The sequence below is a fragment of the Brassica napus genome, chromosome C6 (genome assembly GCF_020379485.1).
Source record: "Brassica napus cultivar Da-Ae chromosome C6, Da-Ae, whole genome shotgun sequence".
Classification (NCBI taxonomy): Eukaryota; Viridiplantae; Streptophyta; class Magnoliopsida; order Brassicales; family Brassicaceae; genus Brassica; species Brassica napus.
The window spans coordinates 37,217,335-37,231,740 of record NC_063449.1 but is presented as its reverse complement, the minus strand read 5'-3'; the positions used below and the strand labels follow the sequence as shown (position 1 = coordinate 37,231,740).

General features: G+C 37.2%; 1 protein-coding gene across 1 annotated transcript; it reads right to left on the bottom strand.

Annotated features, from left to right (window-relative positions):
* Positions 1-6,986: 6,986 nt before the first annotated feature.
* Positions 6,987-11,512, bottom strand: LOC106409876 (phosphate transporter PHO1 homolog 1-like). Its single transcript, XM_022704402.2, has 12 exons — positions 10,385-11,512; positions 9,994-10,297; positions 9,427-9,881; positions 9,276-9,347; positions 9,033-9,162; positions 8,645-8,768; positions 8,283-8,532; positions 8,044-8,193; positions 7,796-7,948; positions 7,409-7,687; positions 7,188-7,324; positions 6,987-7,111 (listed from the first exon to the last, which is right to left on the bottom strand). Exons 1-12 carry the CDS (start codon positions 10,607-10,609, stop codon positions 7,021-7,023), a joined length of 2,370 nt encoding a protein of 789 aa, XP_022560123.2. The 5' UTR covers positions 10,610-11,512; the 3' UTR covers positions 6,987-7,020.
* Between the last annotated feature and the right edge of the window lie 2,894 nt (positions 11,513-14,406).

Here is a 14,406-nt window from a genome sequence, read left to right as displayed (position 1 = left end):
TTTTCTTGCATCATAAATATCTTCGTTTGCAAGAATAATAACAATGATATATGGTTGATCGAGAAAGAACATCCTTCCTCTTTCTTGTCTTGTTCTTTCGAAATCTCCGACAAAGCTAATAGTAATTAATGGTTATTGATTCGATTAGATCAGTCTTCTTCACCAACTTCTCTGAAAGGAAGTGGTACTACTGTCTTTACAGCTCGAAACTTGCCTGCATTATTTAGATGCGCATTCTTCAATCTGCACAATGGTTTTGTTTTACAAGCATAAGTATACATATATATCCTGAATCTAATACCTAAAAAGATAAGTTTTACCTGTAAAAGTTCCAATGTCCTCTCCTGATAACTTCAAGAGCAGCCAAGAACAATCTTGTCACTCTATAATCCACATGCTCAAAACTTGAGTGCAAAACTGTTTGTAGCTATGCCAACCTTAGAACAAGATTTAAAACCAACAAAAACGAAACCAGAAAAATGAGAAAAAAACAGACGAAAGTCAAAACATTTCCATTAAATTCATATGTCATTTGCGTGGTAAAGGATTTTGATTTTGTACCATAGAGAAGTAGTAAATGTATTTCTTGCGAAACATGAGCAGAGCCGGTCCTAGCATAATAGAGACTAGATGCAAAATAAAAAAATGTGGCCGGTACAATGGGGATTCGGACCCGGATTATCTGCATGAAATTATTTTCTTCCTAATGAACCACTGGACTAATGAACCACTGGACTAGAAAGATATTTGATAATTTTGTAGCCGATATTTTACTTATTTAAAAACGGCCGGAAGCATGGGCTTCATCCGCTTGGCCCAAGGGCCGGCTCTGAGCATGAGTTGGTTCCTAAGCCAAGGGTTGTTGGAATTATGTTGGAGTTGTTAAAACACGTTTTACGTGTTGGTCGGCATGGACGGTGACGGCATGGACGGTGAGCTGAAATTGTTGACGTTGGTATTGTCAAAGATTGTGAGCTCACCAAATACCTTCTTCATGCTTATAAAAGGAGAGCTGAGGTGAAGAGTAAAGGCATCCCAAAACAAGAAAACAGAGAGAGAACGAGAGAAGAGAAGAAGAAGAAAAAGAAAAAGATTTTTTTTTTTTTTTTTTTACAAAAAATCTTCTTTAAGAGTAATTTCTGAGTGTATTTGGGATCGGGGTGTGAGTTATGAGCTTGTAAAATTTCTATGGTTGATAATAAAAGATCTGTAGTAGGTCCGGAGACGTAGGTAACATTGGTCGAACTCCGTTAACAATTTAGTGTGTGTGCTCTTTTCCCGCTCCCATAAATTTGGTTTTTCGCAAAAATTTGACCGTGTATTTCCTAACAACTGGTATCAGAGCTTGAGTTACGGTGATCGGTCAAATTTTTTGCGGAGTTACTATTCACATGAACAGTAATTCGTGAATAGTGAATTTTGTCGGTAACATCAGTTTGTCGACGTAGGTGTTCTAATACACGGTGGTTCCAGAAACGATGGGAGGCGAAGCCGGTTCGGCGCACAGTATCGAAAAATTTGACGGTACAGATTATGCATTTTGGAGAATGCAAATTGAAAATTATCTGTACGGAAAGAAGCTTCATCAACCGCTAAGCAAGAAGCCTGGGAAGATGGATCAGGATGAGTGGGAGCTCCTTGACAGAAAAGTTCTGGGTGTTATAAGGTTAACACTGTCGAAAAACGTTGCTCACAACGTTATGAAGGAGAAGACCAAGAAGGGCTCATGAAAGTTCTCTCTGATATGTATGAGAAACCTTCGGCAAACAATAAGGTGTTTCTCATGAAGAAACTCTTTCATTTGAAGATGGAAGAAGGTGGCCTGGTTGCCGCACATGTGAACGAGTTCAACACGATTGTCAACCAACTGTCGTCAGTTGAAATCGAGTTTGACGATGAAGTGCGAGCACTGATTCTGTTGGCATCTCTGCCAAATAGTTGGGAGCCAATGAGGGCAGCGGTTAGTAATTCTGTGGGTACTCAAAAGCTCAAATTCAATGATGTTAGAGATCGTATCCTTGCTGAGGAAGTTCGAAAGATAGACTCTGGGGAGGCATCAACGAGCTCTGCTTTCAACGTGGAAAACAGAGGAAGAAACCCAGATAGAAATAACCGGAGTAATGGCAGATCAAAGTCAAGGAATGGACGGGGTCAATCCAAATTCAGACAGCCTCCAGAGTGTTGGAATTGTGGAAAGACAGGTCACATTAAGAAGAATTGCTGAGCACCACCGAAGAAGGAAGACAACACTAGAGGCGGAGCCAATGTAGTGACACGTGAAATCGCTGATGCATTGGTAGTGTCTGTTGATTCCCCGAGGAAAATTGAAGCTCGTGATGCAACTGCAAATACAACCAAAGCGTCAATCTCCTATGTCGATAGCCCAGTCGATTCATGGGTGCTTGACTCAGGAGCGTCGTTCCACACCACACTGCACCATAACATCATGGAAAATTATGTTGCGGGAAATTGCAGAAAGGTATATCTTGCTGATGGATTACCTTTGGACATAGTTGGTATTGGAGATATCAACCTGAAGATGTCAAACGGACGTGTGGAAGATTACAAAGGTCAGACATGTGCCAAAGTTGATGCGAAATCTGATCTCAGTAGGTCAACTTGATGATACGGGGCACGATGTTAATTTTGGTGATGGAGCCTGGAGAGTCAAGAAAGGTTCCATGGTGGTGGCTAGAGGTCATAAAAGAGGCACTCTTTATATGACGACGAGTTATCAAGACACTGTTGTTGTTGTCGAGAATGCCAAACAGACCAAGTTGTGGCATTGTAGGTTGGGACACATGAGTGAGAAAGGGATGAACCTCATGGTGGAAAACGGCGCTCTTCCGGATCTGAAGACGATGGATCATCAGATTTGTGAAAGCTGCATCCTTGGGAAACAGAAACGAGTTAGTTTCTCTAAAGGAGGAAGAGAGCCAAAATCTGAGAAGTTAAAGCTGGTGCACACTGACGTGTGGGGACCCGCTCCTGTTGCATCGCTGGGAGGTTCATACTACTATGTGACCTTTATTGATGACTCCACAAGAAAAGTGTGGGTTTACTTCATGAAGAACAAGCATAAAGTGTTTTCGGTTTTCGAAATATGGAAAGCCATGGTTGAGATTGAGACGAATCTCAAGTTGAAGTGTTTAAGGTCTGATAATGGTGGAGAGTACATCAGCGACGAATACAAGAGATATTGCGCTGATAATGGGATCAAGATGGAGAAGACTATTCCTGGAACGCCTCAACAGAATGGAATAGCGGAAAGGATGAACCGAACCTTGAATGAGCGTGCAAGGAGCATGAGATTGCACTGTGGATTACCAAAGACGTTTTGGGCAGATGCAATCAATACCGCAACCTTCTTAATAAATAGAGGACCGTCTGTACCATTGGGATTTAAGATCCCTGAAGAAGTTTGGAGCGGAAAGAAAGTAAATCTTTCTTATCTAAAGGTGTTCGGATGCTTAGCTTATATTCATATTGATGATGCTGCAAGAAGTAAACTTGACTCGAAGTCTAAGAAGTGTTACTTCATCGGTTATGGTAACACGGAGTTTGGTTACCGGTTTTGGGATGATGAAAATCGAAAGATCATCCGCAGAAAGAATGTTGTGTTCAATGAAGAAGTGTTGTACAAGGATAGGCTAAGAGAAGGCTCGGAGAGGAAAGAGCCTGAAGCTGTTGACTTAGAAGATATCCTGACACCGGAGTTGCCACAGGATACCGCAACAGCAGAAGAAGAAATCTCTCAAGACGAGAATGGTGAAGCTGAAGAAAGTGATGATTCTGAAGTGGTCCCATATACACCAGTCACGGAGTTACGACGGTCAAGTAGAATCATCAGAAAGCCAGTAATATTTTCTCCATCGCTCAACTACATTCTGCTCACAGACAGAGGCGAGCCTGAATGTTATGAGGAAGCTATGCAAGTTGATGAGTCGATCAAGTGGGAGCTTGCAATGAACGACGAGATGGACTCGTTGTTATCCAATCACACGTGGGAGTTAGCAGATTTGCCTAAGGAGAAAAATGCATTGCATAACAAGTGGGTCTACCGAATAAAAGAAGAACTTGATGGGAGTAAGCGCTATAAAGCGAGGCTTGTTGTGAAGGGATTCCAACAAAAAGAAGGCGTTGACTACACTGAAATCTTCTCTCCTGTAGTCAAGATGGTGACCATCAGAACAGTTCTTGGGCTGGTAGCACAAGAAGCTCTGCATCTTCAACAGATGGATGTGAAGACGACATTTCTTCACGGTGATTTGTATGAGGAAATTTATATGAAGCAACCCAAAGGCTTTGAGATCAAAGGGAAAGAAAGCCTTGTTTGCAAGATGAAAAAGAGTTTGTACGGCTTAAAACAAGCTCCAAGACAGTGGTATAAGCGGTTTGACAGCTTTATTAAAGGTACCGGTTTCTTGAGGTGTGAAGCTGACCACTGTTGTTACTTCAAGAGGATTGAAGAGTCCTACTTGATATTGCTTCTATATGTCGATGACATGCTGATAGTAGGAGCAGACTTGCACGAGATCAATAGCTTGAAGAGGAAACTCTCAGAAGAGTTTGCGATGAAAGACCTTGGAGAAGCAAGACAAATTCTAGGGATGAGAATCAGTAGAAGCAAAGAAGGTCTTAAGCTATCACAAGAGGAGTATGTGAAGAAAGTCCTCAAGAGGTTTAACATGGATGACGCGAAGCCAGTCAGTACTCCCCTGGCAAGTCATTTTCGGTTATCCAGAGAACAGTCTCCAAAGACGGAAGACGAGATGGCATGTATGGATAAAGTTCCATATGCTTCTGCTATTGGCAGCCTAATGTACGCGATGATATGTACAAGGCTAGACATTGCACATGCAGTGGGAGTCGTTAGGAGATTTATGAGCAATCCAGAAAAGGAACATTGGGAAGCCATTAAGTGGATTTTCAGATATCTAAAAGGAAATCCAAGCTTATCGCTATGTTTCACAAAGTCTAAGACAGGATTGCGGGGATATGTTGATGCTGACAATGGAGGTGACATTGACAGCACGAAGAGCACAACCGGGTATATCTACACCTTTGGCGGTACTGCAATTTGTTGGGTTTCAAAGTTGCAGAAAATTGTATCTCTATCAAGCTTTGAAGCTGAGTATGTTGCTGTAACGGAGGCAACAAAAGAGATGATATGGCTACAGTCTTTTCTAGAAGAGCTAGGCCATGACCAAGGGAAAGGTGTGTTGTACTGTGACAGTAAAAGTGCCATCGATTTGGCAAAGAATCCGGTTTACCATGCTCGGATGAAGCACATACATCGTCGATATCATTTCATCAGATCAGCGTTGGAAGATGAAATGTTGGTGCTTGAGAAGATCCCAGGAAGCAAGAATCTGGCAGACATGCTGATGAAGGTCGTGCCATATGATAAGCTGAGGTTGTGTGCAACCTCAGTTGGCTTGTTGGAGTAACAAACTGGAAATACCTGCTACATTGATAAAGGTGTGAAGACAGATTGAAATCAGTCTTCAAGTGGGAGATTGTTAAAACACGTTTTACGTGTTGGTCGGCATGGACGGTGACGGCATGGACGGTGAGCTGAAATTGTTGACGTTGGTATTGTCAAAGATTGTGAGCTCACCAAACACTTTCTTCATGTTTATAAAAGGAGAGCTGAGGTGAAGAGGAAAGGTATCCCAAAACAAGAAAACAGAGAGAAAACGAGAGAAGAGAAGAAGAAAAAGAAAAAGAAATTTTTTTTTTTTTTTTTTTTTTTTACAAAAAATCTTCTTTAAGCTGAGTGTATTTAGGATCGGGGTGTGAGTTGTGAGCTTGAAAAATTTCCCTAATTGATAATAAAAGATCTGTAGTAGGTCCGGAGACGTAGGTAACATTGGCCGAACTCCGGGAAGAAACAATGTTTAGTTTAAATTTTCACCAGCATTGCTCTCCAGTAGCAAAACTGCGTATCATATCCTTTTGAGCTTAACATATTCTTAGGTTTAAGTTTTAACATATTTAACTTTTTGAAAACTTTCTAACCAAGGAAAAAAAACTAGAAAATTTTTAAATTACAAAAAAGAAAACAGAGTATTATGTTAATTTAAAATTAATTATATTTAACTTTTCGTTGTTTCTTTTGCGTGTTATACACACTTAAACAGATGTGTGTATATATATATAGGCGCTGAGTCTTAGGAGACAGAAAAGAGTGCTTGCAGAGGAAGGAAAATAGAAAGAAGTTGTACAAGCGAAAGAGAGACAAAGATTAAGGTATTTTTAGTTTCGATTCTCTTCATTAAATTTAATGTTTTATCAATTACATGAGACTAGTGATCAAGAGATGAAGAAGAAATTCTGAATCATCGTAGCAAATTCTGAAGAGATTTTAGGGTTTAGCCGAAAGTAGTATACTAGGTCTTTGTTTTTGAGGCTTTGTTCTATGTTAAGAACTCAGTTGGATTATTCATATTTACCAGTTTTTTTTTTTTGGGAACAGGAAGAGATGGATACCAAGAACGTTCAAACCGAGAGCCAGCCAACAATTGCTGCTTCGACAACATCTTGCAAAAAGCATGTGAATGATGAGAATAGCACTTTCCTTGCTAACCTCAAGGATCGTTTCAGTGAATTCGTCAATACCCCAATGGATGAACACAAGACTTGTTTTAAAAACACCATGGACAAGGTTTGTTCCCAGTTTTCTATATCTACTTGGACGTCGAAGGATGATGATGCACTGAAGAAGGTTGATGAGGTAAAGAAAGTGGAGAGTCACTCGCCTCTTTAGCGCAGCAGATTTTGCCAGATTCATCTTAACTTTTTCTACTTAACAAAATCAAGTGTTTTGTTCTCTTTATGTTCTCTTGTTTAACTTCAATAGTTTCAGAGATTTTCGGACAAGAAAAATAATAGTAATAATAATGATATAAAGCTTCTTGATCAGATCACACAATATGGTTAATCAAGAAAGAACATCCTTCCTCTTGTTCTTTCAAATCTCTGACAAAGCTAATAGTAATGGTTACTGATTCGATTAGATCAGTCTTCTTCATCAACTTCTCTGAAAGGAAGTGGTACTGTCTTCACAGCTCTAAACTTCCCTGCATTATTTAGATGCTCATTCTCCAATCTGCAACATTGGTTTTGTTTTGCAAGAATCAGTATTCTGGTGCTCAAAAAGATCCTTAAAGGGAGGTTAATTGTACCGGTAAAAGTTCCAGTGTCCTCTCCTGATGACTTCAAGAGCCGCCAAGAACAATCCTGTCACTCTATAATTCACATGCTCAAAACTTGAGTGCAAAACTGTTTGTAGCCATGCCAACCTTAGAACTATATTTAATACCTACAAAAAGAAATCAGAGGATGAGAAAATACAGAGGAGTGTCAAAACATTTTGATTAGGTGGTAAAAGATTTTGATTTGGTACCATAGAGAAGTAGTAAATTGATTTTTGGCGAAGCATGAGTTGGTTCCTAAGCCAAGGGTTGTTGGAATTATGTTGAAGTAAACCCCAATCTTTTACAAAGTCCCAATACAATTGGTAAACTGTGGCTATACTAGACATAACTACCACAAGGCAGAGCCAACCAATGCTCCTCTCTTTCTCGTAAGCCACTTTGGTTCCAGCGGCTAACATTGCTGACACATACTTCCCTAGGTTCACTAGGTGGCTCCTTTCGCCTTCATCAAACCACCTCCTTGCACACTGTGGCAGAGACTTTTTCAGTATTTTTATAAAGTGGAAACCCATACTTGGGACAGAAGAAAAATAAACTTGGGGAAGAAGCAATGATGTTTAGTTTAATTTTTTTACCTGCATTGCTCTCCAGTAGTATGGGAGGAAGGAAACTGCATAGGCAAGATCTCTGTAGTACTTGACTCTCATACAATATCCATAGTCCTGTGTTGCGTAGCTACCGGTTATATAGTAGCAAGCTATGTATTCTAGGTTTCTTAGCATAGTTACCTGTGAGATACCATTTTTCAAAGATGAGATTTTGATTTAAGAGTTTATGATAAACATCAGATTCTTAGCTCAGTTTTGGTCCATGGAACTGTTACCTGGCTGCAAAGTTGATCAGCCATGAAAAAATCGAGCATCACGACTTTGTAAAGAGGTGAAAATACAATGTTTCTGGTGACTGATATAAGCCGGTAACGGCTTGATTTGTAGAAAATGTTCAAGGGACAAATCATTATTAAGAAGAAGACCTTCAAAACCGCAAAAATCACAAACATATTAGATTACAAATTTACATAAAAACACACATGATTAAGAGTGGCTAGTGTTTGTTAATTACCAGTAATAGAAGGCCAGGGATCACTTGAACTTGTCCAAATGAGTAACCTTTGGCAAGAAGCAAGAGATGAATAAACATGACACCGGCTATCACAGACATTGAAGCCGTACATATCAAGAAAACATCCCTGAACTTGAGCTCATTTTTCGAACCAAGTTCGAAGATGAAACTATAGTTTATCCTCGCTTTTCGCCACATAAATATGTTGCAACCGTATAAGAATAAGTGCAGAAACAAGAGCCCAAACATGCTGCATAACAAAAAAATAAATCAAACTGACAGGTATTAGCTTCTACTTGAATAATTTCTTCTATTTCTAGATTACGATAATTAAGATTTAAACTTTTAACTAGACCACTCGCCTTAGTACAGGATATGCAGTTTCCATGTAGAAAGTGTTCTCAGAATGTGTTCTATACATTCCAGTCAGATGAGCCACAATGATGTAGCCAGCAAGAAGAGCAACAAAGCAACCAGTGAATAGACCTGAATAGAGATTATATTTGAGAACAAGATTAAACCAAACCCATATAATCTGCAGTGATACTTCAGAAGACAAGATAATGCTATGAAACAGAGAGTATCAACCAACAAAACCCAAAAATTTTAAAGGTTGTAATCCTAATGTGTGATGGGGTCTAAACGCTTTTTATTTGTGGTTGGTCTTACAAAAAGATTTCGTGTTTGAAAGTGAAAAATAAAAACGTCACAACATCAACAGGTAAAGATATTAAAATTAAAAAGACTCACCAATGAAGAAGGTGACAGAGTGGGACTCTTTACGGTGGTGCGGTTTCAGATATTTCATTGCCGTTCTGCGATTTTCTCCAGCAAAGTGCGTGATGAACCATTCTTCAACTTCGTCTGATAGATTTATCACCTGTCATGTCCCAAGATTACAATAAAATGATAAGACAGGACAAGAGGTTTCGATTTTCCGCTTGCACAAACTTGAAAAACAAAAAAAAAAACTAACGTAGGGTTTCCAGTTACCTTGTCCGAACTGTTGAAGTAAGAGCTTTCCACTACTTTTAGATATATTGGAAGGATTTGTTTTCCAGTAACCTAAAACATTATCATAAGGATGTTCTTATATTCAAATTAAAAAATTATTTGTAAAATAATCCTCTGATTTAAAGCTTACCTTGTCGAATTTTTTGAGAATGTTCATGAAGGCTAACATGTTCAAGTTTCTGTAAGTTTTGAGATAATTCAACCCTTTGTAGAGTTCTGTCAAAGCTCCTTTGATCATCTTCTCGGCATGGTTTAGGGTTTTCTTGCTGATTCTCAGCTTATTTACTCCATCTGGACCACGTTTCTTTGACGATGACTGGTTTATCAAATCTTCTTTGATGAAGTAACTTATAGCTGAGAATTTACGTGAAGGATTAGTCAATGGGATCTTTATCTTCAGATTCCTCCCCTGGCAGCTGAAAACCCTACCAGAAACTCTCCTCAGCTTCGAGTCCTCGTTGTTGATTTTGATTGATTCTTCTGATCTCGGAGATTTCAATGCTTGTTCCCCATTGTTGTCCAGATCCTCTAAGCAATATTCTTGAAGTTGTATTTCCTCTGTTCTGCTTTTTATAGAGTCTTCCTCTGCATGAAATGTATACAATTAGCAAACTAAGCAAACCACTTCTTGAAATGTATACAATTAGCCAATGAACTTTGAGATACTTATAATGCAAGATTTGTATGTTTTTATTACCGGATGAGATGGTGCATGATAAGGAATCGTCTTCTTTTGATTCTTGAGTAGACTCTCCATTAGCTTGCTTTTGATTGAAAGCATCTTTGACCTCAATGAGTATCTCCATCTGCTTCTTCAAACACTCCCCTATCTCCAAGAACTCTTTCTCCTTTGTCTTGTAGAACTGATTCACTTTGTTGAGCTGCGTGTCCAGACACATGAGGAACTCTTTTGCAGCATCGGTATCATCAGCAATCGTCTCCAGGAGTACCGTCTCATACACGTCACTGTTACTTACAGAAGAAGCAAGCTTTCTATGAACCTGTTTAAAAAAGCATCATAATCATTAGTACAGAAAAAGATGAATAGTTGATAAAAATCACAAAGGATGATGGTATAATTTTAGTACTTTGATGGCACGAGGGCGTTCCCGTTCCTTGTTACCGAAAAGGGAAAGCTTTCCTAAAGAGGACTTGATGGTTTTGATGAGAGAAGTTTCTGTGTATTCCTCTTCAACTCCATTGGTTAACAAATGGATTTTCTTGAGGTCTTTCTTGAGCTGAGAGTAATCTACAAAGGCGTCTTTCCACTCGGGAACAAGCTGCCCCTCAAATTGCTTAGTGAACTGCACCATATCTTTCTCTCTCAAAAGCCTTTAAACTCAAAACTCAAAAGAAGTAGATAGTGTGTTTGCTTTGTGAGTGTAGGGTAAGAGAGGATTTATACTGGACAAAAGAAAAGGCAGACAAAGAGAAGAATATATATGACTGGGCTTGCTTGATCCTACTGATGATGCTTCACAAAGCACATTCTCAAATATCCTTCTTAAAACTAAATCTGATCATGTACTAATTTTAATCCTATACTTCTTCCACTTGTGCTTTTAGATAGGTAAATCTTGTCTCGTGTGGGACCTTTTGATTCTCACCGGTATACACCGATACTTCTCTGGTCACCGGGTCTTTTAATTTGCACCTCTCTCACCACTCAAAATGTTTCAATTATGAGTGAAGCTTGTACCGATTACCGAACTGCATGAACGGTAAGGGTATATATAATGTGGGTATTGTAAATGGGATAGCCTTAAATAGTAAGTAGATTGTAGTTTAGTAATATTTTCTGTGGAAAATGGATATATCTGAAATGGACCAAAAAGAAATTAGGTGCCGAGAGACACAAAAGATGAACTCAGGTTGGACCAGCTCGATTTCCACTACATTTGTTTTGGATGGTAATGAGATTTTGAAAACATGTATATCTTAAGGAAGAAGAAAAGAAGAAGAACTACAAATCCAATTTTGATTTCATAGTTTCATATTACAGTTGCGCATACTGCCAAAACCATGTTAATAGTCATTCAAGTAGTTTAAGTTTTTACCAATCAGAACATGTATTAATGTTCTTTATAACCCACTTCCATAAATACAAAACTGTAAGTTAAATTTAAAATTTAAAAATATTTTAAAAACCACGTTCTATTGCAAACAAAAACAAAACATATATTGCAAACGTTCCAAATTTTGAGGTTTTTAGTTTCGCATTCTAGTTTCCATATACATTGGAAAAAGTGTTTGCTGAGGGAGCTAACATTTTCATTCTGTTTATGGTTGCTTGTTTTTTACAGTAAAAAAATATAAAATTTTCTATCTGATATTTTAGGGAAAATGTTATTACAAAGCACAGGATGCTCATGAAGCTTTATGCACGCGGTTTAAAAATACGTTTTTGAGCAACCATACGAATGGAGGGCATTGAAACTTCAAAAACGTTTTTGAGTAACCATTTGTATTTACCTTTTTCCGACTAAAAAGAGAAATTCCTTATCATATACATATCCAACTTCCAATTTATGGCAATGTTGGTCCACCGTTTCTTCTTCAAAGCCAGCGGAAAATGATAAAACGACCAAATACCTATACTGCGAGCTAGGGCTGGGCAAATAAACGAACCCGAAAATCCGAACCGAACCCGATCCGATAAATGAATCCGAACCGATCCGAACCCGACATAAATACCGAATGGTTCCTGTTTTTTGGTATTTTGGGTTATGGGTATTATCCGAACAGAACCCGGACCTAAATGGATATCCGATAAAACCCGAAACATTTAAAATCACAAAAATAACTTCTACCAAATATGATCTTAATTCTTAATATGTATCCAAAATACTTTAAGATATTATTGAACTTCTAAAATAATTATCTGTTACATGAAGGTTGGCGGTTGAAACCTAAAGTTTTTAGATTTTGGTTTTGTTTTCATTGAATAATGTTTCTCATTTTATGAGAACTTAGTTTTTGTTTTATGATTTCATTTATCTGGTTTTCTTTCTATCACTAATTATGTTTATCTTTCGCTTGATTTTGAATGATCACGTTTGATGTTTTTTCTTATTTTTGAATCGATTTTACTTATGTTTTGGCTATTAAAATATGTACAAATCATGTATTTTAAATTCGAAAAACCGATTTCATTTATGTTTTAGTTACAAAATAGGTACAAATCAAGTTTTTTTTAAACCGAATAACCGATTAGGACCCGAACCCGAAAGTACAATGGGTTATACCGCTTCTTTGAAGATTTACTAACCACGACCCGAACCCGATAGAACCCGAACCGGTCCCGAACCGAACTTTTATATAACCTGAATGGATAAAACCGAAACCCGATTGGGACCCCGAATGCCCATGCCTATTGCCAGCCACTCAAGTTTCTACCTTTACAATTACTTTTTTTTTTTTGTCAAAGAACCCCATTTTACAACAATCATAACCGAAAATATACCATCACTATTTGGCTCGTCAGATTGCAGTAGCATGTAGACTAATGTAGTACGGGTAGTATTAAATAAGAGTGATGTATCCAGAGACGTCTAGCCAAAGCTAGTTCAATGCTTTTGTCGAGTTTTTTTTTTATAATAGCATATCCCATTTAGTTTTGTTGTGCGATTTTTCCTTCATTTTTTGTTGTTACTTTTGTAAAAAGGAATCCAAACAAATTCAAATGGTGACATGTAATAGTGAATCTAGGAGTTAGATAAATAGGGTAGCCAAATCAGAAAATTCTAAATCATGTGAGAAACTTGAGCTAAACCTAAGAAAATCCATTTTGTAAGAATAAGATACCAACCTTCAGTATTACACTCTCTTTGATGTAGGCCTCTGCTCTAGACTATGTGGGAATATATGTACGTTGAATCTCTCTATATATACCGTCAACTTTTTAAGAAAATTTATGGCGCATCATACGAGCAAATTTCAAAAAAATATATTTTGTGATGAGATGCTAACCAATCGTACAATTAAAAACGATGATGAAGATATAAATTAAGTAAGTATTAAATATATATAAACATATATATATGTAAGTAGTTTAATAAAATTTTGAGAAACATATTTAAAATATATTATATATATTATTAAACTACTTGGAATTTTTGAGCGAGGGTTATATCAAATATCGTAACAAGGATAATATAGAGGCAGCTCATAAGCACATTAAAAAAATTATTCAAAGATCATTTTATCGTAGACGCTTTGTATTTAGCATAAAATAATATATATGCTTTTGTAAAGATGTTTTACAAGAACATATATTTTAAAATAAAAATAAGAAAATGTTGCTTGGCGTAGTGATTAGTGTTTTAGTAAAAACAAAAACTATGCTTCAGTTTGTAGTCAATATATAATAGTTTAACTAAATAATTTATTATCCAAGTATAAAATTTTGAATTAAACTAATAGTTTGTTTTTGAAAAATAATTAATAATTGTTGTCACCTCAACATAAAAACAAAAAGAAAAAAAAACAATTAATATATATGGAAAAACTTTATGTCAAAGAAAAAAAAGGTTGTATATGGAATATATTATTTCGGAATTGAATAAGCTAATAGTTGGAAAATACATAGATGTATTTTAACCAAAAGGCGTAAGCATACGCCATTCTCATAGAATCTAAATAATATATATGAAGTTTAAAGAATGTATACTTATTTAGCTATAGCCATTTCTCACGAAAGTTATTTTGTTTTATTAACTTTTGCACACGTGCAATTCTACGGTATATAGTATTAAATAGTAATACACATAAATATTTATTTTATTTATTTATAATTACAGTAAGGTAACAACGACGTTTAATTAGTATATGTTTAGCATATGCTTTCAATTTAGGCAGCGATGGATTAATGAAGTTTTGCCTGTGTCTGGATTCGGATTCTTACAAGCCGATTGTTAAGAATCAATTATCTTCGAATCGTTGAGAAGAGAATATATATACACACGATCCTATAGAGAAAAAGGTTGGTTTGGACTTTGGAGGTATTTTATGATTGTGATGTATTTCTACTTGAGCTAATTCCATGTGTTTGGACAATTTTTAACAGGGGTGGACACTTTACCCGATATCCGAAGCCGCACCCGAACCCGAT